This window comes from Physeter macrocephalus, chromosome 11 (assembly GCF_002837175.3).
Source record: "Physeter macrocephalus isolate SW-GA chromosome 11, ASM283717v5, whole genome shotgun sequence".
Taxonomy (NCBI): domain Eukaryota; kingdom Metazoa; phylum Chordata; class Mammalia; order Artiodactyla; family Physeteridae; genus Physeter; species Physeter macrocephalus.
In genome coordinates, this window is record NC_041224.1 from 179,381,802 (window position 1) to 179,406,932 (window position 25,131).

Sequence of the window (25,131 nt, forward strand, 5' to 3'; positions counted from 1 at the left end):
GAAGCTTTGTTCGGTAAAAGACGCACAGTCCATTCTCTTGTCTGTGTAGGAGCAGCGGCGGAGCTGTTTTTGCTCGTGTTTGTACCCAGCCGTTTGTCACTGTCATTAGGTGTATAGCACTGGATTCGGCATTACAGGAGAATAAAAAGGAAACAGACTTTAATGTGCAGGACGTGTGTGTATGTAACAACATTGGAAACGAGTACGTCTCCTAGGAGGGGCTGTTTGAGACTGTGGAGTCTGGGGGCATCTAGAGAAAGCTGTGCAGGATGGTTTTAACTTGGGGAATTCCGTGGAGGAGAGTTATGGACGGTGTTTGTAAGGAAGAAAGACCCATGCTTTCATGATTAGGTGGAAAGAATGACAGACATCATGGTCAGAGCCCAAGAAAGCACATTTCGAGGAAGGAACTGTTGGCTGTAGGAGAAAAGGGAACCCAGGCCCTGGCTCACGGTTCAGAGTTGTCTGTGCGTGGCAATATGACATCTTGGAAAACTCTTTCCAAATATTCTTAAGCACCTTATTAAAAAGAAAAGCAGCTCTCACTTCTTATTTAAAATCCCATTCAAGGATGAGAGCATATGGTTGGGGGCTCAAGTCAGTGTGTCTCTTTGGCGCTGTGTAATCGGAAGGGGCTTGGCAGGTTCGTGTTTCTAGGCCGAGTTTGATGGGCTTTTTAAAAGAGCCTGTGTGCACATACAGAGTCCATCCTTGGGCAGACAGGAGGGTGTGGGAGGAGGGGAGGGAGTGTGTTGCACAAAGAATCTTGACAGCGGACACTCACCTTTGTGGCTGTCAGCCGTCACTGCTGGGGCCGAGCACAGCCGGGCTCCACGGGGCTCCTGGGCAAGCTCCGACCCGTTAGCCTGCGCGGATGACAGGGGACCCCCTGGCTCTGCTGCGTGCGCCCTCACACTCATCCACCGCCTCTGCCTGAGTGTTTGCAACGCTCCTCACCTCGCGTGTCAGCTGCACGTCGTGGGACAGGCTAGCTGTCACGGAGCAGTCTGGAGATGAGCACACTGAATCTGGAGCCTGGAGACGAATGCAAGGAAAGAGGCTAGAAACGAGAGCACTTCCTGTTGCTCAAGAGGAAAGCGCCCTTCTGTAGCCTTTACTGGTTTTTGAGGGCTGAATGTGAGCAGACAGGGAAAGCTGTCATTTATAAGGTATTCAACTATACTAGTTTCTTTTTGTTGCTGTACAAATGACCACAAACTTAATGGCTTAAAAGAACACAAGCTCATTATCTTACCTTATGTTCTGGAGGTCAGAAGTCTGAAATGGGCTGAAATTAAGGTGTCAGCCTGGCCAGTCCTTTCTGGAGGCTCTAGAGGAGAATCATTTCCTGGCCTTTTCCAGCTTCTAGAGGCCACCTGCACTCCTTGGCTCAGGGCCCCTTCCTCTGTCATCAAAGCCAGCAGCGTAGCATCTTCCGTCCTCTGACCTCTGCTTCGTTGCCTCCTTGCCTTCTCTTGTCTCGCAAAGACCTGTGTGATTACGTGGGGCCCTCCCTGATAACCCAGGATCATCTGCCATCCCAGGATCCTTAACCTCATCACACCTGCCAAGTCCCTTTTGCCAAGTAAGGAAACATATTCATAGGATCCAGGAATTAGGATGTGAACATCTTTGGAGGGTCACTATCATCAACCTATAAGTAAGAAGTTTGAAAGAAGATACGGGAAATTAGGTATATCTGTGAAGTCTCTTGAAATGTAGCAGTGGTAGGGATGGGATGTAGCCTCAAACTCCAGCAACTATAAGGGGTTAAGTTGTTTACAGTAACGTGAAGGAGACTATCCCAGAGCAAAACTTGCATTTGTAAAAATTTTTATTTATTTATTTTATTTATTTATTTATGGCTGCGTTGGGTCTCATTGCTGCACGCGGGCTTTCTTTAGTTGTGGCGAGCAGGGGCTGCTCTTCGTTGCGGTGCTTGGGCTTCTCATGGCGGTGTCTTCTCTTGTTGCGGAGCACGGGCTCTAGGCGCGTGGGCTTTCAGTGGTTGTGGCACGTGGGCTCCGTAGTTGTGGCTCGTGGGCTTAGTTGCTCTGCGGCATGTGGGATCTTCCCGGACCAGGGCTCGAACCCGTGTCCCCTGCGTTGGCAGGTGGATTCTTAACCACTGTGCCACCAGGGAAGTCCAAAACTTGCATTTTTATGTGTATTTTTTGCCTGTGCTAATTGTGCTATAAAATACAACCATTTGACGTACTCATTTGTTTTTGTTTTCATTTTGGAAACAGATTCCCAGCAGGAAAAACAGCCTTGTTGCTGCCCCGTCTGCAGTATCTAGTAAAATAAAAGTGCCAGCCCCTCAGCCCGTAGTGAAGAAAGACAAACGGCAAAATTCTTCCAGGTTTAGCGCCAGCAATAATAGAGAACTTCAAAAACTACCATCTTTAAAAGGTAATTTTTATTATTCATCTTTCAAAAGTTAAAAGTTTCCCCATTTAGGGGGAAGGAGTAACCTTTTGATAGTTTGCTAGTTTCTTGTACCTTTGCTGTGTTTAAATTCTGTAGGGTTATTTTTTTCTTCTTTATTCAGTTTTCTTAGATTGGATGTCACTAACTTAACCAACTAATATTTCAAATTCCAGAGCTATTTAAGATTAGAATGTAATCATGAGTACATTACAGGTACAAAACACTTTAAAAAAAACACACACGCAGAGGAAGGACTTTAAATCTTTTCCTGTTAATTGTAATTAAGCTATAGCCAATTTTCTTGTAAGTAATTCTTCTCTTTCATTTGTCTTAGAACTCCAGAAATTCAGAAAGGAGTAACTACAAGTAGAGTAATTGTAAAAACTGTGGTAGAAGCTCTTCGTTTTTCTGGTGTTGGGGAAGTGAGGACTATAACAGTAGTCCTCTACGGACTTTCTCCTTGTGAGTCATTTGGGGAGTACCTCTACCCAGGGTTTCCTACTTGAGACTAGTCAGGGAACAGTGCTCTTTGCTTCAAACTTCCCCCAAAACAGCACAGCCACCCCTTTCCGTCTGAGGGTGTTCAACCCCTAAAAGTGCTCCTCTAGGAGATCTTGAAGTACATAAAACGTTATTGGGGAAATAGGGTAAGGACCCCAAAGTCAACTGTGAACCTCTGAACACTTTTATGTTTACTAAAATATAAGACTAGTGTAATGAAACATCAAACAATTTTCATACCTTAAATTCATAGCAGTGAGTCTTCTACAGTTAATTTTCATCGTATATGGACTTGGAGCAGGAAGCTTGTCATCTCTACAGGTGTATTCCAGCGCCTTCCGCACTGCAGGGCAGAGAGCCAGAGCTCAGTGCAGGTGTCCGGGATTGCTGGACAGGGGGAGGGTAGGTGGAGAGAGGGAGGGGTGGAGGGATGGAGTAGTGCATAGAGGGAGGGATTTATGGATTCACGGATGCATTTCTGGCCCCTCACTTGCTAGGAATCCAGGCTCTCCTCTCGCTGCATTTTACAGAGGTTGTATCTGGCTTATATTTGGTTTAGCTTTTTAGTAGATAACCTGCATACCAGGTCATTTTTGAGGAGTCTCCCCCTCCCAGATGGTCCATACCTTTCTGACGCTATTCATTCATTCATCAGATATTGTGTGGAACACCTGGAAACCGGCCCTGTTCTAGGTTCGGGGGGACCACATCAAACAAAACCAAGGGCCTGCTTTGCTGGGGCCAGCACCCTCCCCCACCGGCCTGCTGTCACTCCTCCGCAGTGCCCCGAAGAGGCCCAGCCGGAACACTCAAATGTCTGGGGTGGAAAGGGCTTCCCGTAGCTATTGCTGAGCCTTCAGGGTCCAGGCCCTGTCCCTAGTGCCCATCAGGGATGTGCTCTGCCAGGCAGAGCCTGTACTTACACTGTGCCCGGAAGGAGCACACCCACATATCCAGAATTTCACACTGGTCAGGGCGTGCCCCTCACTGGCCTTGTTTGGTGCATCTTTCTTGGCCGTTCCAAAATATTAGCGCCTCTGTGTGCGTGTTAAAGTAATTTTGTCTGGTTCAGAAAAAAAAAGGAATTGATTGGAATTACATTAAAGATATATTAACTGGAGGAAGATTCACGTTTTTATGATACTCTTTTTCCATCTAGGAATCTGATGCATCACCTCCATTTTTCGGGTCTTGTTTGCTGACTTTTTATAAGGTTTTATGATTTTCTTGGGATTCTTTACCTTTGCATTAAATTTATTCCTAAGTGCTTTATAATTTTTGTCACTCTTGTGATGGGGTTATATTTTTTTCATTTCTACTTCTAGTTAGTTCTTACCAATCTAATGAAATGCTGTTGGTTTTTAAAATATTTTCTTATTCTGTCACCTTATCGAATTTTCTTATTGATCTTAGTAATTTTTACTAGCATCTGCATATATAGTCCTGTCATTTGTAACTAGATACTTTTATCTCTCTTCCAATATTTATACCAACACATACTGGTGGTTTTAATTTTATTATGCCGTTAGCTAGGACCAGTAGTAACACAGAGATAACAGGTGAGAGCAGGCCTCCCTGTTACCTCCCATTTTGGCGAAAGGCTTCAGCATTTCCTCGTTTCATGTGAAAATGGCCCTTGGGGGCTTCCCTGGTGGCGCAGTGGTTGCGCGTCCGCCTGCCAATGCAGGGGACACGGGTTCGTTTCCGGGTCCGGGAAGATCCCACATGCCGCGGACCGCCTGCGCGTCCGGAGCCTGTGCTCCGCGACAGGAGAGGCCACAACAGTGAGAGGCCCGCGTACCGTAAAAAAAAAAAAAAAAAAAAAAAAAAGAAAATGGCCCTTGGTTTCTGGTAACGCCTTCACTCAGTCTGCTGCTGCTCCATGGTTCACATTCGCATGGCTCTGACCACTACCACCCTGGCTGGTTGGTCTTGTGCTAGCACTGCTGCTGAATTTTATCATGTGCCATACGATTTTTCTCCTTAAGATGTTAATTTAATAATTGCTGTGTTGATAGATTTTCTGGTTTTGAGCTATCCTTGCATTAGTGAGGTAAACCTCAATATTGTTGCAGTATATTATAACTTTTCTACGTGCTGGGTTCAGTTTATTAACTTTCGTTAATCTCTGCTTTCATATCTACTGTGTGAAGCTGGGCCATAGTTTTCTTCCTTTTTTGTACTACTGTATTTTGTCAAATCTAAAATGTGTTGATACTGGCACTTTGTGATCTTTCCTGAGGATAGTCTGTACGTTTTTATGCCACTCTCTCGTGCTGCCATCTGATGACAGGGATTGTAAAATGCACCCGATTTTAGCAAAAATCAAATGTGGAATAACAGATGCATCTTACAGTACATGACATAGGGTGAAAAGGTTGCTTTAGAACTCAGGTGGGCCTAGTGCTTTGCTCCGTGATAAATCTGCAGATTCCTTCCACATTAGGTCAGTTTAGAGTAGGTCACGTATTGAGTGGTACATTGTGTTCTTTAATGAATCTTTTAATTTCTTTTACCTCTGTGGTGGTGATGTCTCCTTATGAGTTCATCTACTTTTTTGATTATTTTGTTTTCAATATATTTCACTTCCACTTTTATCTTAATTACTTACCATGTTTTGTTTTATTTTATTGTTTTCCTCATTTATTAAGTTAAATACAGAGTTCACTTAAAGCCATGTATTACTCCTCTGAGTATAACTTCAGCTCTATCCATAGATTTTCTTTTCTTTTTTTTTTTTTTTCAAATCATAGCCTTTTTTTTAAGAGTTTTATTGAGGCATAATATACATACTGTAAAATTCACTAACTGTAATTGGACATTTTGATTATTTCAATAAACATGTAGAGTTGTGCAGCCATTACCACAATACAGTTTTAGAATATTTCCATCACCCATCAAAAAAATTACCTTATGCCCATTTGCCATCAATCCCCACTCCTATCCCCAGCTCCAGGCAACCACTGATCTGTTTTCTGCCTCTAAATTTGCCTTTTCTGGACATTTCACATAAATGAAATCGGCAATATGTAGTCTTTTACATTTGACTCTTAATATAATGTTTTTGAGGTTCATCTACTTTGAGTAGTTTGTTTCTTTTTAATGCTGAATAATATTCTCTATTATATGAATATCCCACATTTTATTTATCCATTCAACAATTGATGGATATTTGAGGGTTTTTTTAGCTATTACATATAACGCTTCTCTGAACATTTGAATACAAGTCTTTGTTTGAACATATATTTTCATCTTTCTTGGGTAGATACCTAGGAGTGGAACTGCTGGCTTGTGTGGTAAGTTTATGTTTAGCTTTTTAAAAAAACTGCTGGGGCTTCCCTGGTGGTGCAGTGGTTGAGAGTCCACCTGCCAATGCAAGGGACACGGGTTCGTGCCCCGGTCCGGGAAGATCCCACATGCCGCGCAGCGCCTGGGCCCGTGAGCCATGGCCGCTGAGCCTGCGCGTCCGGAGCCTGTGCTCTGCAACGGGAGAGGCCCCAACAGTGAGAGGCCCGCGTACCGCAAAAAAAAACCAAAACTGCTGAACTGTCTTCCAGGCCATTTTAAGTTCCCACCAGCAATTTATGGGGTTCCAATGTATCCACATTCTTGCTAACACTTGTTATCGTCTGTCTTTTTGATAATAGTCTTTCTTACGGATGTGTACTGGTATCTATCTCCTTATGGTTTTAATTTGCATTTCCCTACTGGCTACAGATATTAAGCATCTTTCCATGTACCTGTTAGCCATTTGTATATGTTGTGGGGTTTTTTTGGCCGTGCTGCGTGGCATGCGGGATCCAAGTTCCCCAACCAGAGATCGAACCCGTGCCCCCTGCGGTGGAAGCCTGGAGTCTTAACCACTGGACCACCAGGGAAGTCCCTGTATATCTTTTTTGATGAAATGTCTATCAGATCTTTTGCCTATTTTTAAATTGCCTGTCTTCTCATTGCTGAACTATGCCAATTCTTTATGTAATCTGGATATGAGTCCTTTATCAGGTATATTATTTACAAATGTCTTCTCCCAGTTTGTGTCTTGACTTTTTACACTCTTTAATAGTGTCTTTGAAGCCCCCAAATTTTGAATTTTGATGAGGTCCAATTTATCACATTTTTCTTTTATAGATCTTGCTTTTGATGTTGTATCCAAGAACCCTTTGCCTAACTAAAGGTCACAAAGCTTTTTTTCCTGTGTTTTCTTCTAGAAGTTTTCTAGTTTTAGTTCTTATATTTAGGTCTGTGATCCACTTCAAGTTAATTTTTTGTGTAATGTGAGGTTGAACTCTAAATTCATCTTTTTGCACATGGATATCCAGTTGTCCCAGCACCATTTGTTGCAGAAGCTGTTTTTTCATGGAGTTTCCTTGGTATCCTTATCAAAAACCAATTGACCATAAGTGTAAAGTTTAATTTCTAGACTCTCAGTTTTATCACATCAATCTATGTGCCTGTTTTATGCCAGTACCACGCTATCTCATTGTGGTATCTCACTGTTGTTTTAATTTGCACTTCTGTTATGAGGTCAGGTGCTTTTACAAATGTTTATTGGCCCTTTTTCATTGGACTGCCATTTTCTTAATTTTTTTAAAAGAGTTTTTATTCTGGATATGAACTCTCTGTTGGTTATATATGTGTTGCAAATACTTTGTTCCACTATAGTTTGGCTTTCATTTTAGCTATTCTGGTGAGCCGGTTTCAAAGTTAACTGATGATGAATGAAGTGAAGCATCTCTTTGTAGGTTTATCGTCTGCTCAGATATATTATTTTGTGAAGTTCCGGTTTAAGTCTTTGGGCCCTTCTTTCTACTAGGTTGTAAGATTTTTTAAAAAATAGATTTGTAGGAGCTCAGATATAGGTCCTTTGTAGATATGGGAATTGCACATTTTCTTCTACTCTGTATCTTGAATTTTCACTCTCAAAGGTGTTAGCACTTTGAGAGTACTTTGATCTGTTTAATATATCTTTGCTTTCCACAGAGTAGTGAAGATGTTATCTTACGTCTTTTTTCCTAAAACTTTCTTTGACCTTTCACACTGGACTGTACAGTCTATGTAAAGTTAAGTTTTGTGTCTGCTGTGATGCTAGAGGTTACAATTCCTTTCCCGTGTGGCTCTCCATCTGGCACAGCACCCTTGTCAAAAAGGTCACCCTTCACTCATTGTGGTGTTATCTTTGTTGTAAATAAAGTACCATCACCGTGCGGACCCGTTCCTGGGCTCTGTTTTGTTCCCTTGGCTGCCTGAGCTGTGTCGGGAGAACACTAACACACCCTAGGAGGTCTTGGTGTCTGGTAGTGTAAGTCCTTCAGCTTTTTCTTCAGAATTGCCTTGGCTCTTTTCATTTCTGTATAGGTTTTAGAATCAGTCACTTGTCCAAGAAGTCCTGCCTTTTCATGGGGAAGGGTATTTCAAGACCACAGTCTGGGTGCTAGGATTCTCGTTGCTATTGGAATGGTCACTGTTTACAGGACTTTTTAGTGGACCAAATTAGAAAGTAGGTCTTTTCAGGATATAGCACATCAGGAGTTCATACTGATATTTTCCATTCAGATGCGGGTTTGTAGGCATTTATTTAACTTCTGTCTTATATCTCCTTTTTGTCACCCTGAGATTTTTGGTTCTCAAGGACATCAGTGATAATAAATAGAACTTAAATACCAGATAATGATTCGTTTACTTTATCCCACATTATACACAGGGTATGTTCAGAAAAATAATACCAACATTGTGACCAATATGACGACTGAAAGGTTGAAATTTTTGCATCTTTTCATTTCCTTCCCCCTCCCCCTTTTTTATAGTTTTACTCTGTCTTCATTCTCAGAGCACATAGTCGTGACAGACTGTATTCTCTCCCTCCCATCCCTGTTTACACTAGTTCTCCGCGGGAACATACAGCTGACGCTCACCTCCAGTCTCTGTGCTGATACTCTTCATTATTTTGGTGTGACGCTTCCTCTCTAGAGACGTTTATGTCGGACTTCAAAGAATGTCCGGATAGAAAGTCCTCGATTCATGTTTTCTTTTCATGAGTATCTTAAGGATGTTCCTCCACTTCCTTCTGTAATAAAGCATTGCTGTCAGACTCTGACGTCAGTTTAATTTTCTTTATCTTACAAGTTACTTGGTCTGTTTGCTTTGATGCCTACACAGGTGTTTTTCTTCTTTAAAGTCCAGTAATTTCAGAATATATCATTCTGGGTTGACTCTCCCACATACATGCTATGTTCTCTAAATATGCAGTACCAAATCTCTTTTTCTTGGAGTATTATTTTGAGGACTTGTTCTGTTCCCTTGCTTTCGTTTACTCCTGTGGAGACTCCTATGGTATAAATATTGAATCTTCTTTGCCTGTTTTTATATTTGTTGTCTCCCTCTGGGTTTTTATCATTCCTTTTTGATTTAATTTTTTTCTCTTTTTTATGTATTATTCCCTGTAAGGCATTTTTTGTTGTGCTTATTTGCTCTTGTATTCTTTTCAGTTAGTCTTCATTTCCGAAATTATTTTTTCTTTTCTTTTTAATTCTTTACAGAGTTATTACCTATTTCTGAGTTTTTCTATTAATATTCATGTAGTCCTTTGACACATTATGCTATTCCTTTAATGTCTTTTGTCTCATCTTGAAATATTAGGCTGTAGTTTTTAATGTCTTTGTGGGACGTCTCCCTGTCATGCTTTTACTGCTGCGTAGGTGTCGTTTAGTTCCTTTTCACTTTTTCCTTATAAGAACTCCGTGTAGGACTTGACTTTGATCCCTCCTGATGCTCATGTGTGTGTGAAATTAGAGAAGAGGAGCTTGGGCTCTAGAGCTCTAGCTTCGGTTATTTTTGTGAAACTTTCTAAAATGTGGTGGCTTACCTCCTGAGTGCCCTGATTTGGTTCTCTTCCCCTGCTAATATTTGGACCTTCTTTTTCCATTTCCTCTCCTGCCCCTCTGCTGTTCAGTCTGGATTCTCTTCCCAGCAGTTTCTCACCAGTGTGACCTAGTTCTGGAAGGAAGCTACGGCTGCTGAATTTTGAGGGTTCCCAGGGCCCCTTCAGTCTTGGCTGCGGACTCCTTGCCCTCATCCGTTGTGGGGTACAGACCCCTTCTGCTTTCAGCCGCTATTCTCAGGTGGGTTCACCTGGCCCTCTGGTTGTCTCAGAGTTCTCGGCTCCAGAGGACACCCGTTGTTCCTCTCTGCCGTCTTCCCCCAGACACTGATAGCACACGAGCCTGTGGCTGCTGGTGGGGTCTCCCATATGCTCACGTGTCTGTGGGGACACATTTTCACCTAATTTTGTTGTAGATGTTGGCTATGGGTATTTGATTTTGCCTTCTTGGTTGCACTGTATGATTTTATGCAAGAATTTGAGGTGGTTAAAAAAACTCTGCCACAATTTTTTCAAAATATCTAAAACTTGGAAGCAACCAGGATGTCCTTCAGTAGGTGAATGGATAAACAAACCGTGATACATCCAAAATATGGCATATTATTCAGCAATAAAAAGAACTGAGCTACCAGGCCATGAAAAGACCTTAAATGCACATTACTAAATGAAAAAAGCCAATCTGAAAAGGCTGCATCGTGTATGATTCTAACTATATGACATTCTGGAAAAGGCAGTGGAGACAATAAAAAGATCAGTGGTTGCCAGTGGTTGGGAGAATGGGGGGTTGAATAGACAGAGCACAGGAGATTTTTAGGACAGTGGAACTCTCCATATGTTACCGTAATGGTGAATACGTGGCATTTTACATTTGTCAAAACCCATAGAATGCACAAAGTGAACCATAATGTAAACTATGGTCTTTATTTAATAGTAACGTATCAATATTGGCTCATCAGTTGTAAGAAATGTGCCACATTATTGCAAGATGTTAATAACAGGAGGAACTAGGGCAGGGTGGAGAGGGGTATGGGAACTCTGTACTTTACATTCAGCTTTTCTGTAAACCTAATAATTAAAGTCTGTTAATTTAAAAAATGGCTGCTAGAGGCAGGGGCTGGGGAGGTAGGCGAAATGGCTGAAGGAAGTCAAATGGTACAGACTTGCAGTTAAAATAAGTAAGTTATGGGGACGTAATGCACAGCATGGTGACTATAGTTAATAATACTGTATTGAATATTTGAAAGCTGCTAAGAGAGTAGATCTTCAAAGTTCCCATCACAAGAAAAAAAAAATTTTGTAACTGTGTATGGTGACGGATATTAACTAGACTTATTGTGGTGATCGTTTTGCAGTATATACGAATATCAGATCATTATGTTGTACACCTGAAACTTATATAATGTTTTATGTCAATCCTACCTCAGAAAAGGAAGGCTGCCACTGCCATCTCTTCGGACTCCTCCATAGTTGGGTATCTGAATTCCAACCTTTTTAAGTCCTCCATAACAGTATTAACTGTTTTATTCTGTTGATGACCACTTAGATTTATCTACTTATTTATCATTTTATTCTTCATTCCTTTTTGCATCTCAGACTTTCCATCAGAGATCAAAACCTTGTTTGAATACATCATTTAGAATTTTCTTTAATAAGAGTCTGCTGGTGGCAAACTGTTTATCTGGAAAATGTCTTCATTTGCCCTCATTCTTGAAAGATAATCACTGAATATCTAATTGTAGATTTTTGTGTTCCTTCAGTACATTGAAGATAAGTATTTCATTGCCTTTTGACTTCCATTAGTATTGAGAAGCCAAATTCATTCTTTTTTTAAAAAAAAATTTATTTTAGTTATTTATTTTTGGCTGTGTTGGGTCTTCATTGCTGCGCGTGGGCTTTCCTCTAGTTGCAGCGAGCTGGGGCTACTCTTTGTTGGGTGCGCGGGCTTCTCATCGTGGTGGCTTCTCTTGTTGCGGAACACGGGCTCTAGGCGCATGGGCTTCAATAGTTATGGCGTGCGGGCTCAGTAGTTGTGGCTCACGGGCTCTAGAGCGCAGGCTCAGTAGTTGTGGCGCATGGGCTTAGTTGCTCCGCGGCATGTGGGATCTTCCCGGAACAGGGCTCGAACCCGTGTCCCCTGCACTGGCAGGTGGATTCTTAACCACTGTGCCACCAGGGAAGTCCCCAAATTCATTCTTTTTGAAAGTATTGTTTGTGATTTCTGGCCACTTTTCTGATTTTGACTATGACATTGATTTTTTTTTTTTCAGTGGTTCCACTGCCAGGGGTCCAAGTATAGATTTCTTTTTTATCAGTCTTTTTTGCCATTCACTTTGAATCTGTGGATTGTTAGATTTCCTCAGTTGTAGAAAGTTTTCAACCATTATTTCTTCAGTTGTTATCTCTGTATTAGTTTCCTTTATTTTCCCCCTTTGGCTCTAATCAGATGTGTATTGGAATCTTTCATTTACTATCTTCCTTTAAGGTTGTATTTTTCAACCTTTTTGTGACTTACCGTGCTATATTCTTTTTTTTTTTTTTTACATCTTTTTTTTTTTTAATGGGGTTTTTCCTTTTTTTTTTTTTCTTGGTTGCATTGGGTCTTTGCTGCACGTGGGCCTTCTCTAGTTGTGGCGAGCAGGGGCTACTCTTCGTTGCAGTGTGCGGGTTTCTCATTGCAGCGGCTTCTCTTGTTGCGGAGCATGGGCTCTAGGTGCTTGGGCTTCAGTAGTTGTGGCACGTGGGCTCAGTAGTTATGGCTTGTGGCCTCTAGAGCGCAGGCTCAGTGGTTGTGACACACAGGCTTAGTTGCTCCGTGGCATGTGGGATCTTCCCAGAGCAGGGCTCGAACTCGTGTCCCCTGCATTGGCAGGCGGATTCTTAACCACTGCGCCACCAGGGAAGTTCCCCTTTTTTTTTTCTACATCTTTATTGGAGTATAATCGCTTTACAATGTTGTGTTAGTTTCTGCTGTACAACAAAGTGATTCAGCTATATGTATACATATATCCCCATACCTCCTCCCTCTTGAACCTCCCTCCCACCCTCCCTATCCCATCCCTCTAGGTCATCACAAAGCATTGAGCTGATCTCCCTGTTCTATGCAGCAGCTTCCCACTAGCCATCCATTTTACATTTGGTAGTGTATATATGTCAGTGCTACTCTCTCACTTCTTCCCAGCTTCCCCTTCCCCCCACCTTGTGTCCTCAAGTCCGTTCTCTACATCTGCGTCTTTATTCCTGCCTGCCGCTAGGTTCAGCAGTGCCGTTGTTTTAGATTCCATATATATGCGTTAGCATACGGTATTTGTTTTTCTCTTTCTGACTTAACTTCACTCTGTGTGACACACTCTAGGTCCATCCACCTCACTACACGTGCTATATTCTTGATCAGAGTTTCACGTTACCCATGGCGAAGGACCAGTTTTCTTTTTAATTTTCCACCCACCATGGACTAGTACTTTCATAAAATAGAGTAAAAATAAGTTACTAGAAAAATGAAATATAAAATACAGCCACAAAGTTTTTAAATTTCAGATATTCTTTTTTCATTTATGGAAGTTCTATTTTTAATCTGCTGTGTGACTTTTTAAAAATATTTTCCTATTGCCTTGCAGAAACCATTCAATTTGTCATTTCTTTTAGTCAGCACAGCTGCTTTATAGTCTGTGTGAGATATTACCAACATCTGAAGTCCTTGTCACATTTTGCTCATGATGTCTTATTTCTGTGTACCTGACTATTTTTTAGTGTATGCTGGTCACTGTACTCAAATATTTGAAATAAATTGAAACCTAGGATAAAAGTATCTTCTTCAGCAGGGATTTGTTTTTGCTTCTGCCAGACACCTGGGGTCACTACTAGTCTGAGAGTGCCATAAACCCCAGCACTAGTTTATGACTTGTTAAATTAGCCAAGATGATTGTCCTGTAAAGTATCCCCCTTATTCCCTATGGTTCCTGAAAATGGAAACCTTTTTTGGATAGAATATATCAGGGGTGATGCTGTGTAACTCAGGAGATAGTTTCTTTCTTGTGAGAGATGCATACGATCTGGTGACTGGCAAAAAAGTGATGCTAAATTTTACCACTGTATTATAGTAGGGTGGTGACTGATTGATCTCCCAATTGTACAGTATTTCCCTTTGCAATTCAAAAGTACCAGTGAGAGTCTACAAGGTATATTTTGGCACCCTGCCAGTGTCTGTTCCCCATCGACCATATGCTAATGCTTTAAACACCACTTGATAATCCTTGCCTGAGTCAATAGTTTCTCTAGAGATTTCAACGTTTAATCTGGCATTCTTCTAAAAGCAGAGCTATTTCTTGCCAGATGGAGCTATTCGGTTATCTTGACATACAGCTCCTACTGGAAAGTGAGGGTAAGCTTAATTCTTTGCCTTTCAGTTACAAGTTTCCCTCAAATGGTGAAAATTAAATGTTTTTTTGGCTTTCTCTTTTTTGAATATCATTATGTGTTTCATTGATGTCAGTGTGTTTTAATCTACTAAAATCATACTTTCTTCTCTTCTTTTTTAAGATTTTATTTTTTTATTTATTTATGGCTGTGTTGGGTCTTCATTGCTGCAAGCGGACTTTCTCTAGTTGTGGCGAGCGGGGGCTGCTCTTCATTGTGGTGCGCGGGCTTCTCATTGCGGTGGCTTCTCTTGTTGCGGACGACAGGCTCTAGGCGCACGGGCTTCAGTAGTTGTGGCATGCAGGCTCAGTAGTTGTGGCTCGCGGGCTCTAGAGTGCAGGCTCAGTAGTTGTGTTGCATGGGCTTAGTTGCTCTGCGGCATGTGGGATCTTCCTGGACCAGGGCTTGAACCCATGTCCCCTGCATTGGCAGGCAGGTTCTTAACCACTGCGCCACCATGGAAGTCCCCATACTCTTTTTTTTATGTGCAGATGCATAATTTTAACCATTGTGTGATATTTGGACTAGCTGCTGTGTATTTTTTGGCATGGCCTCGTTTATTTTTGTTTCCTTGATTTCTGACACAGTAAGATGTCCCCCCAGGCTTGTTTGTACCTTCCCTGCCCCAGACGTGGAATCAGCCATTTTTCAATGAACCCTGATTCCTTTCAGTGGGGAATGATATTAGAGACCAAAATCAGGGTACTAGTGGGTGCTCATTGCTACTGGACTGCTGTTGCTTTTAGGTACTTTCAGTGGAGGGAGCTAGAACATAAACATATGTTCTAGAATATATATATATATATATATATATATATTTTTTTTTTTGTAGTTGTGCATTCATAACATTGTAGTGTTTTCACTTGTTTCTTGAATTTTCATAGTTTTATCTCTATCTTACGCTGAAAATCTATTTCTGATTTCATTGACATAATTATTGCTATATCATATTTAAATGATTGACAACAATAATGATACTATTACAAACAGTAGGAACTTTGAATTGGCTCATTTCATTGCAAAAAAAACCTGTTCGTATATATTTGTTGTGATTCCATTAAATTTTTTAAATGTCCAGAGAGGATTGGCATCTTCAGGATGTTCAAATCCCCTTTCTAAGACTGTAGTGTATAGTTGTTCAAGGCCACTTTCATTTCCTTTAGGGGTGTTTTTAAGTTTCCCTCATGTGGGTTTTGCACATTTCTTAGCAAGTGTGTGCCCAGATATTTCATTATTGGTGCTATTATTGTAAATGGGATCTCCTCTTCCATTATGTCTTCTAAATAATTGTTAATTGTTTATTTGGAGGTTGTGGATTTCTGCATCTTGCTTTCATCTCCTGCTTCCTTCCTGAATTATCTTATTGTTTGCACTAGTTTTTCAGCTGATTTTTTTGGATGTTTTCAGGTATCTAATGAGATCTGCACGTAAAAGCAATCTCACCTCTTTGTTTCTAAATCTTATACCTTTAGTGTCTTTCTCCTGAGTTGACTGAAAATTCCAGTAAGATGCTATGTGTGGTGGTGTGAGCAGGCATATCTGTCTTGTTCCTGACTTTAATGGAAATAGGGCATGATTTAAACACCGTTTGTTATTCCCGTGGTTTTCAGCTGCTGTAAACCGTACGTGAATGTAAATCTTTTGTTGTTCACACTTTTGAACCTTTCCTTAAGCTGGAGTCAAGGAAGGGAAGTACTGATCAAAAGCCACGCGTTTTCAAGAACGCTTTAGAGGTGCTGTCCAGAGAGGTTGCACCATGAACACTTCTGCCCAGAGCGCAGGAGGTGCCTGTCTGTCCCATTGCACCTTTCTAGTACTGAGGCCATTTAAATGCTTAAGTCATTCGTTAAGTGGAAAATAGTATTTCCTGGTTTTATTTTTTTAACGTTGAGGCTGAATGTAGTCTTCAGGCCCTGTTCGTTCAAAGATGTCTCTGAGTTAGTCCTTTCTTTTAATATTTTCGGTCTGGAAGGTAGAAGTGTTAAATGAAGAGACCGATTTTTTTAGGTGACTAATGAATCATGGACTTTGTTTCTTGAGGCCATTCTCCTTGTTTTAGGAAAGAAAGGGCTAGGGAGAAGTCAAAGTTAATAATGAAACAACTAGGGCCTAACGTGAACTGGAGACCCTGGGGCAGAAATTTAGAATTGCTAAGTGTTGGGCCGTTTGGGAAAGAAGGTGTTACATTATTGTTGGGAGAACTTACCCGAATTTTTAAAAATTGGCTTTTGAATGGCAGTTAAAAATTTATATGTCTTGCCCTCCTTTTGTGAAAATACAATACTTCAGCCTCATTCAAAGCAGTTTATTTTCTGATACAATTGAAAGTCTCGCCGTACAAGTGATCATTTTTTACTGCTTAAAAATGAATTAGCATCTGTTTAAAGGAACTTTACCTCTTGCCCATTCATTGAAGAATAAAAATGGAATGTGAGAAGTTACCATAGTGCCTGCTCTAATCCTCATGGGTTCAGAAACTCAGCTTTCATCAGTCTTGTTTCTGCCACATGTTTGATTCTGTGTCTTCTCTTGACTGCCCACAGTAGTGGAAGGAAACTTACAGCTTGGTGAGGCAGGTGCCAGCTCACAGCAAATATTTACTGACCAGCTAGGTTGTCTGGAGTGTGAGGAGGTAGTCAGGACAGTGACAGTGACCAGAGGTGGACCTTGGTCTCAGGGAGGCCGCAGACCCAGACCCAGACCCAGACCCTTGTTCTGGCGGTAGCTGGGAAGCAGAGGTGCCATGGATGCTGCTCTTGTGAACGGCTGAGAGCTGGTCTCATGTCAGCCTGAGCCCAACCTCGAGCCACAGCCTGGCCCTAGGGCGCCCTCCTGTCCACTCTCGTCAGGCCACAGACGTGGCTTTTACTCCAGGGTCGGTCTCAGGCCTTTGCCTGTCATACCCTGCAAGCCCCTTCTGGGAGGAACCCAGGGAGTTGGTTTCAACTGGCAGCTGTAATCTTACATTTAATGTCTAGCTCAGGCCTTCCCCAGACCTCACCTGGATTTCTCCCGGCACCTTACATCACACACAGACGCACACACTTTGCTTACGTGCCCTTGCCCACCGTACAGGCCCTCCAGGCCTGGGTTTCTCCCACGCCCTGCTGGCTCGGCCTCCTCCCGTGTTTCCTGAGCCACCCTGGCTCAAGCCTGCCTTATCTTTTTTCCTAAATTGTGGTAAAATATACCTAGCATAACATTCATCACTTCAACCATTCGCAAGTGTACAAGTCAGCGGCGCTGAGTAGGTTCACGTTCGGTGTGCCCGTCACCACCGTCTATTCGTCGCTCCCAACCAAAGCTCTGTGCCCGCTACACCTCCCTCTCCCCTCCCCCAGGCCCTGGCACCCACCATGCTGCTTCCTGTCTCTGTGATTTTGACTCCTCTAGGGACCTCCTATGAGTGGAATCATGCAGAATTTTCTTCCCAGTTTTTAAGGCTGCATAGTGCCTGCATAGTGCCTTATGGCTGATGGAGCCATAAGGCTCCGTCGTGTGGATGGAGCACCACTGACCTCTTCATCATGACGGACGCTGGGGTCGCAGAGCACACCACACGCTGCTCTGTCTGAAGTGTCACTGAGGGCAGAGGCTGTTGGGGGGCCCAGTCTAGCATCTGCCATGGATCCCCAGACACAAGTTTGCTGAAGGAATGAAAAGCCCTCTGGGCCCGTCTGCCTGTCCTTCCCACATCCTTCCATTTTCTCAGAACTGTTATGGGGCTGGAACCCCTCCCAGGCTCACGGCTCCCTGCGCCTCAGGTTCTTCTTTGTGAAGTGAGGTTTGTTGCTAATAGTCAACACGAAAGCACTTCGGTGTGTCACGTGTGCTCTGTGTACTTTGTGTGGGTTTCCTACCTTCTCAGAACAAGGAAGGGGGTGAGGACTTGCTTTGGCTTTAAAGGTTTTCCAGCCTAACTGTGGCAAGAACAAAAGTAAACAAAGGTCTCCCAACAGCGCGCTCGGGGCAGATTTTACACCGTCTACTCCACTCGCCTCTGCTGGCCTTTCCTGGGATAAGCTTGTCCACCCTTTTAAACCACTCGCAGGACTCGCTCAGATCAACAGGGCAGCAGGCGCCTGTCCCTTTGACCTTGCTGTTGGCAAGCAGAAGTGCCCTGGCAACCTTTGAACACAGCTGAATGCTAGGTATCTTTGATCTGCCTAAGGAAGAAGTCTATTTTAAACTGTAAGCGAAGCCAAACTTTTTAGGTTAGATATCCTACCCAACAAAGTGTACATCACCCATGCCCGTGTAGTTTCCGGTTAAGTGTCTGCTCTGCCAGCAGTGTCAGTGCCTTGCAGTTATGACACCACAACACTCTGGGCTCAAGACACAACCTTCTTTTAATAAAAGAAACTGTGTAAACCTTCTTCACTAAAATATGAGCATAGTTAATTTGCCCATAAAATTGCCCGGGGAGATGAAAATTAAAACCTTCAGCTGAATTTAGAAATGAAAATGTGAAAGTTTTATTCAAAAATGCTACCTGCAAATGGCAGTTTGTTTTTAAATAAAAACCCAAATAAAGTGACAGGAAGCAGAGAATAAAGAATAACTCCTTTTCACCCTTCATCTTTGTGCAGTACAGAGATGCTTGTGTTTGCGTCCTTGACGGGCGGACGCACTGAGAGCTGTGGTCTGTCTGCCCACTTTCGGTTCTGGAAGGAGCTCTGCACTGAGCCCGGAAAGGCGCCTTTCCTCCAAGTTAGCTCAGGCCCTTCAGAGCGGCAGGAAGGTTGTCATGGGAGAGTCCAGAAGCGTGGCTGGAGGGTGCCATGGGGGGCATGAGGGCTGGGCACAGACAGCAGTGGAGGGTGTGGTGGGAGCCTGGATGGGGGCTCTGCATGCAGGGCGTGGGATGTGTCGTTCTCCAGGTGGTTAGATGGTGTACCCCTCTTGCTTACGCGCTACGGGGACGAGGTGTAAAGAGTGGTGAGGGAGTTTTGCAGGATCAGAATTGGATGTCACTGCTTGATTTGGCCCTTCATTCAGTCAGTTTGATGGAACGCCTGCTGTGTGCCAGGCACTGTCCTGCGGCTGACGGGGAAGAGACCTGTGGCCCAGAGAGGGGAGAGAAAGACTTCCCAGAGGGGTTAGTCCAAGCAGAGACCCCGTCAGTGGCTCTGCGGCACCCTCACACTGCAGCCCCAGGGTCGAGACCCTGCTCTTCAAGTGCTACAGTGTCCACTGCTTCCAGCACCTTCCCTATAATGGCTGGAGTGACGTGCGGTGGGATCCTCCTTCAGTGGCAGCTGCACCCTCCTAAGCTCCCCACTCCATCGGTGACGTCTGTGCCTTCTAAAAGCCGCGGCGGTGGGCTTATCACAGACAGCGCCTTTACGGGTGAGGAAAGAAGAACCAGCTGGGGTTATTGAGGGCGGGCGGTCTCTCCCTGAGTAGGCGGTGAAGACTTACGCCCAAGCCAGTGATGGGGCTGCACGTGAGCCTCTTCCGGTGTGTTTGCTGAGTCCTTGTTTCATCCGTGAGGAAAGTACTCTGGCGGCTAACTGAACCTCGAGAGCTCAGATGAGCCTATTGATTCAGTGCAAACTTGCAGTAAAAATTTAAGGAGTCCGTAATGGATTCTTCAAGACGGGACGTCAACATCCTGTAATTTGTTGGTTCAGTTCGTCATGCCTAGTTTAGGCTAATTTTTGTTTGTGTGTTTTTACATACTTGATCTCATTTATGCATCACCATAAATCTTTTGCATCATATTTCCTGGGTTCCCATCACAGCCCTTACGCTGTTCTTAGCCTGTGCCTGAGAGGCAGCATTCACTAAGGGATTCTCTCTGCTGTAACTTAATCTACATGTCTTTTTTTTAATTGTTACTTTTAATTTTCATCAAAGTATTGTGTGCTTATTTTAGCAATACTGAACAACATAGAGAAGTTTCAGAAAGAAGAACTACCCATAACCATAACACTCCACGGTGACTCCTGTTGATATTTTGAGAGTGTTCCTTTTTATGATCATACTATTTCTGAAAAATTATACACTGCCCTTCTCACATATATTTTTACTTTACAAATTCATAAATATTTTTGATGGATGTGTAATATTTCACTGTGTGGGATAATCCCTTTGACATTAAGGTTGTTTCTGGTATTTTAGAATCATAAATAAAAATGTGACGCTCTCAAAAAGAATAAAATACTTAGAATTAACATAGGAGGTGAAAGACTTGTATGCTGAAAACTACAAGACATTGCTGAAAGACATGAAAGAAGACACCAGTAAATGGAAAGCCATTGTGTGTTCATGGATTGGAAGACTTAATATCGTTAAAACATCAGTACTGCCCAAAGAGGTCTTCAGATTCAATACAATCTCTGTCAAAATCCTAACAGTGTTTTTTTCCAGAGATGGAAAAATTCATCCTAAAATTCACATGGAATCTCCAGGGACCCCGGATAACCAAAGCAATCTCGGAAAAGAAGAACAAAATTCTCACATTTCCTGATTTCAAAACTTACTGCAAAGCTGCAGTAATCGAATCAGTGCGGTACTGGCGTAAGGACAAACACATACACCAATAGAGTAGAAGAGAGCCAAGAAATAAACCGTCACAGGTATGGTCAAATGGTTTTCAACAAGGGTGCCACCCAGTCTGGGAAAAGGACAGTCTGTTCAACAAATGGCGCTGGAAAAAATGGATATCCACATGCAAAAGAATGAACTTGGACCCATATTTTACACCAAACACAAAAATTAACTCAAAGTGGATCAAAGACCTTATAGGAAAACATAGAGAAAAAGCTTCATGATGTTAAATTTATCAATGATTTTTTAGCTATGACACCAAAGCACAGGCATGAAAAGCAAAAGTAGATAAATTCAACCACATCAAAATTTAAAACTTCTGTGCAGCAAAAGACACAATCAACAAAGTGAAAAGGCAACCCACAAAATGGGAAGAACTGTTCGGAGATCATCTATCTGATAAGGGATTAACGTCCAGAATTTATAAAGGACTCCTACAGCTCAACAAGAAAACAGGCCTTTTAAAAAATGTGCAAAGGGGGACTTCCCTGGTGGCGCAGCGTTTAAGAAGCCGCCTGCCAAATCCACCTGCCAATGCAGGGGACATGGGTTTGAGCCCTGGTCCGGGAAGATCCCACATGCCGCGGAGCAACTAAGCCCGTGCGCCACAACTACTGAGCCTGCGCTCTAGAGCCCGCGAGCCACAACTGCTGAGCCCTCGTGCCTAGAGCCCGTGCTCCGCAACAAGAGAAGCCACCACAATGAGAAGCCGGCGCACCTCAACGGAGAGTAGCCCCTGCTTGCCACAACTAGAGAAAGCCCACGGGCAGCAATGAAGACCCAACGCAGCCAAAATTTAATTATTAATTAGTTAATTAAAAATAATAATCTGCCTGCCAGTGCAGGGGACACAGATTTGATCCCTGGTCCGGGAAGATCCCACATGCCACAGAGCAACTAAGCCCATGAGCCACAACTCCTGAGCCCGCGTGCTGCAACTGCTGAAGCCCACGCGCGTAGAGCCCGTGCTCCGCAACAAGAGAAGCCACCACAATGAGAAGCCGGCGCACCTCAACGGAGAGTAGCCCCTGCTTGCCACAACTAGAGAAAGCCCACGGGCAGCAATGAAGACCCAACGCAGCCAAAATTTAATTATTAATTAGTTAATTAAAAATAATAATCTGCCTGCCAGTGCAGGGGACACAGATTTGATCCCTGGTCCGGGAAAAAAAAAAAAGTGCAAGGACTTGAATAGACATTTCTCCAAAGAAGATATACAAATGGACAATAAGCACGTGAAAACTTGATTAACATCACTAATCATTAGGAAAATGCAAATCAAAACCACAGTGAGATACCACTTAACATCCACTAGGATGGCTACTATCAAAAAACAGAAAATAGCAAGTGTTGGTAAATAGCAAGTGTTGGTGAGGATATGGAGCAGTTGGAACCCTTGTGCACTGCTGGTGGGAATGTAAAATGATGCTGCCACTATGGAAAACAGCATAGCAGTTCCTCAAAAAACTAAAAATAGAATTAGCATACTTTGCACTTTTGAGAATATACCCAAAAGAATTGGAAGCAGAAACTTAAATAGATATTTATATACTCATATTACAGAGGCATTATTCACAATAGCCAAAAGGAAGAAATGGCCCAAGTGTCTATCAAGGAATGGATAGAACAAAATGTGGTATATCCCTATAATAGAATATTATCCAGTCTTAAAAAGGGAAGAAATTCTGACACATGCTACTACATGGCTGAACCTTAAGGACACTTAACGCTGAGTGAAGTAGTTCAGTCACAGAAGGACAAACACTGCATGATTCCATTTATATCAGGTACCCGGAGTAGTCATATTCATAGAGACAAAGTAGAATGGTGGTGGCCAGGGGCTGAGAGGAAGAGGGTGGGGAGGAAGTGTTTAATGGGAACAGACTGCCCGTTTGGCAAGATGAAACGAGTTCTGAGGATGGATGGCGGTTATGGTAGCACAACAGTGTGAATGTACTTATGCCACTTAGAGCTGAACACTTTAAAATGATTAAGATGGTAAATTTTATATTATATATACTTTAGCACAGTTTTTAAATAAATATTTTTTAAAATATGATGCTCACTCATGGCTACTACATTTTTGGAATAGACTCCCAAAAGTTAAATTACATAAACAAAGGATCTTTACATATTGCCAAATTATTTTCCAAAAGGATCAGAACAGTTTATAGATTTGTTGGCAAGGTTACAACATGCCTTTACCAGTATTAATTATAATTTTTTAAATTATTGCTGATTTGATAGGTGAAGAAATACTTTTTTCATACAATTATTGAGCAGTTATAGTTCTTTTGTAAACTGAATCATTTGAACACTGAGGTCTCAGTGTTTTTCTAATTAATCACAGTATATTATTAACCCCTTGTAATTATAGCATTTATACTTCCTTTTGATTTTTGGAGGGAACATACAGAAATTTGTAAATTTTTTAATGTGAGGAATATCCCCTCAGGGTTTGTCCAGTGTTTTTTAATCGTCCTTTTCTGGCTTGAGAATTGATATACTCACTTCCCTTTTCTTCTCAAAGCTGTGGGGATTTGTGGGGGGTATGATTTGACTTTTTAAAAATTTAACTGTGTTTGTTTTTTTATTTAACCCATCTCAGATTTTATTTTGGTAAGACTTAAATTGACTTCTGCCCACATATAGCCGACCAGTTGTCTGACTAATCCTCCCCTTTCCGTGGATTTGAGCTTCCTTCCTTACCCGAATATTACATTTGTACAACTACACTCACTGTTTTGGGAGCTGTTGCTGTCTGTTCCAAGACCTGTCTCTTAAGCCCACATCTTTAGCTCATAAGCTATGTAGTTGGTAGGACCAGCCTTTCTCATAAGAAGTGTTCTCATTCTTCATGCTTTTAATTTTTCCAAGTGAACTTGAGAATTATTTTCTCAGATACCCAGAAAAATAAGGAGACTCCTCTGAATTTTGAATGGAATTGCTTTAAAACTATAAATGAATTTGGGGAAGTATTAACATCAGCTTATTTATAGTATGTATGCTTCCAGTCCCAAAACACACCTTATCTTTATTTGTTCCAGTCTTCTTTTTTTCTCCATATTATTTATCTGCTTGTTTGCTTATTTATATTTTAGAGTATGTTTCATCAGTGATTTCCAGATCACGGACTTTAAAGAACTACTTTATATGCATAAGGCTTCAAAACAGCGTGGGGGAAAATCACTAATAAGGTTGAGATCCTTTGATCTGAGATCATTAGGAAAAATACATCAACAAGTGTCTTCACTTTTTCTTTGACTTTAACCTGAATATTTTATACAGAGAGTCTAGGAGTCTTTCCCTGTTATTTCTGCAGTCCACTCAACAGCACAATCTTAGGACAGGCACATTTCCCCATCTCATCTCATATGAAGTATTAAACTGTTTGAGAACAGGTCCCTCTCTTTTTAAAGTAAGATCTACAGTAAGCATCTGCTTCCTGACCCCTCACAAAGCCCCCTGCAAGCCTCGATCCTTAATGCTGAGTTCATCTGGCACCACTTCCTGGGTGAGGAGGTGATAGTTCTGGGAGAGCCATCCTTGCGCATCTGATGCACCCGGAGGGTCAGCAGCCAGAATCTCAATTCACAATACCTGACTCTCGGAACACAGGCTGTTCAGACAGCAGAGGAGCCAGGCTGGTGGGAGGCCCATCACATGACACTCACTCCCCATTGCTTGTTATAATTTAATTCATGGCCAGCTTTGGAATCCAGCAGCATCCTTCAGCTCTGCGGAGGGGGGCAGGGGTAGGATTTGGTTTGCGTTCATTTATTCTCTTAATGGCTATTGATACACATAGTAAAATCTACCTTCTTACTAGTGTAGGGGAACTTAATAAGCACCCCCGAACGATTGTAGCAGTTCATTTGCTCATTGAAATGTGTTGAGTGCCAGCCCACAGATGTAACTGCTAACCTCAGTCCATTTCAGGTGTTTCTTACTGTTGTGAATTATGTTTAGAAACCAAAGGGCTTTTTGGTTCTTGTTCACAAGCTGGGAAAGGTGGGGGGCAAGGGGCGTTGTGTGAGAATTTATAAAAAGAGAAGACATGGTTTGGACAAACTTAGTTGTGTGTGTGTGTGAAGGAGTGAGGAATTTTTTTCAGTTCTGCCTGGCAGAGAGGTTTTTCTCATAGCTTATTCATTTTCATTTGGAGCTAGTAATAGCACTTCTTTTTGTAGGGAATCATCTCTCCAGCACACACGTACACCCCCTCCCCAGGCCAGGATACTCCAATTCAGAAATGATGTCCTCCTTCTTCAGCTTTTTACATTAATCTTTTTTTTTTTTTTTTTTTTTTTTTTTTTTTTTTTTTTGTGGTACGCGGGCCTCTCACTGCTGGGGCCTCT

The 25,131-nt window shown here is 42.3% G+C and overlaps 1 protein-coding gene and 1 long non-coding RNA gene across 13 annotated transcripts in view; one reads left to right on the top strand and one right to left on the bottom strand.

The window, feature by feature from the left end:
• Positions 1-25,131, top strand: part of PPP2R5C (protein phosphatase 2 regulatory subunit B'gamma) — a 130,958-nt gene that overhangs the window by 12,946 nt on the left and 92,881 nt on the right. For 11 of the 12 annotated variants that reach the window (XM_055088720.1, XM_055088723.1, XM_055088722.1 and 8 more), the window contains exon 3: positions 2,250-2,412. In XM_055088720.1, coding sequence (XP_054944695.1) covers positions 2,250-2,412 — 163 coding nt within the window. Of the gene's footprint in view, positions 1-2,249; positions 2,413-25,131 lie in introns of those variants that run through there. The other variant, XM_055088731.1, reaches the window with a different exon arrangement.
• LOC114487245 (uncharacterized) overlaps positions 894-25,131 on the bottom strand; it is a 26,328-nt gene continuing 2,090 nt past the window's right edge. Inside the window, exons 2-4 of the long non-coding RNA XR_003682189.2 lie at positions 3,855-3,994; positions 3,172-3,274; positions 894-1,035 (exon numbers count right to left, since the gene is read on the bottom strand). This is a non-coding gene — a long non-coding RNA (uncharacterized lncRNA). The remainder of the gene's footprint in view (positions 1,036-3,171; positions 3,275-3,854; positions 3,995-25,131) is intronic.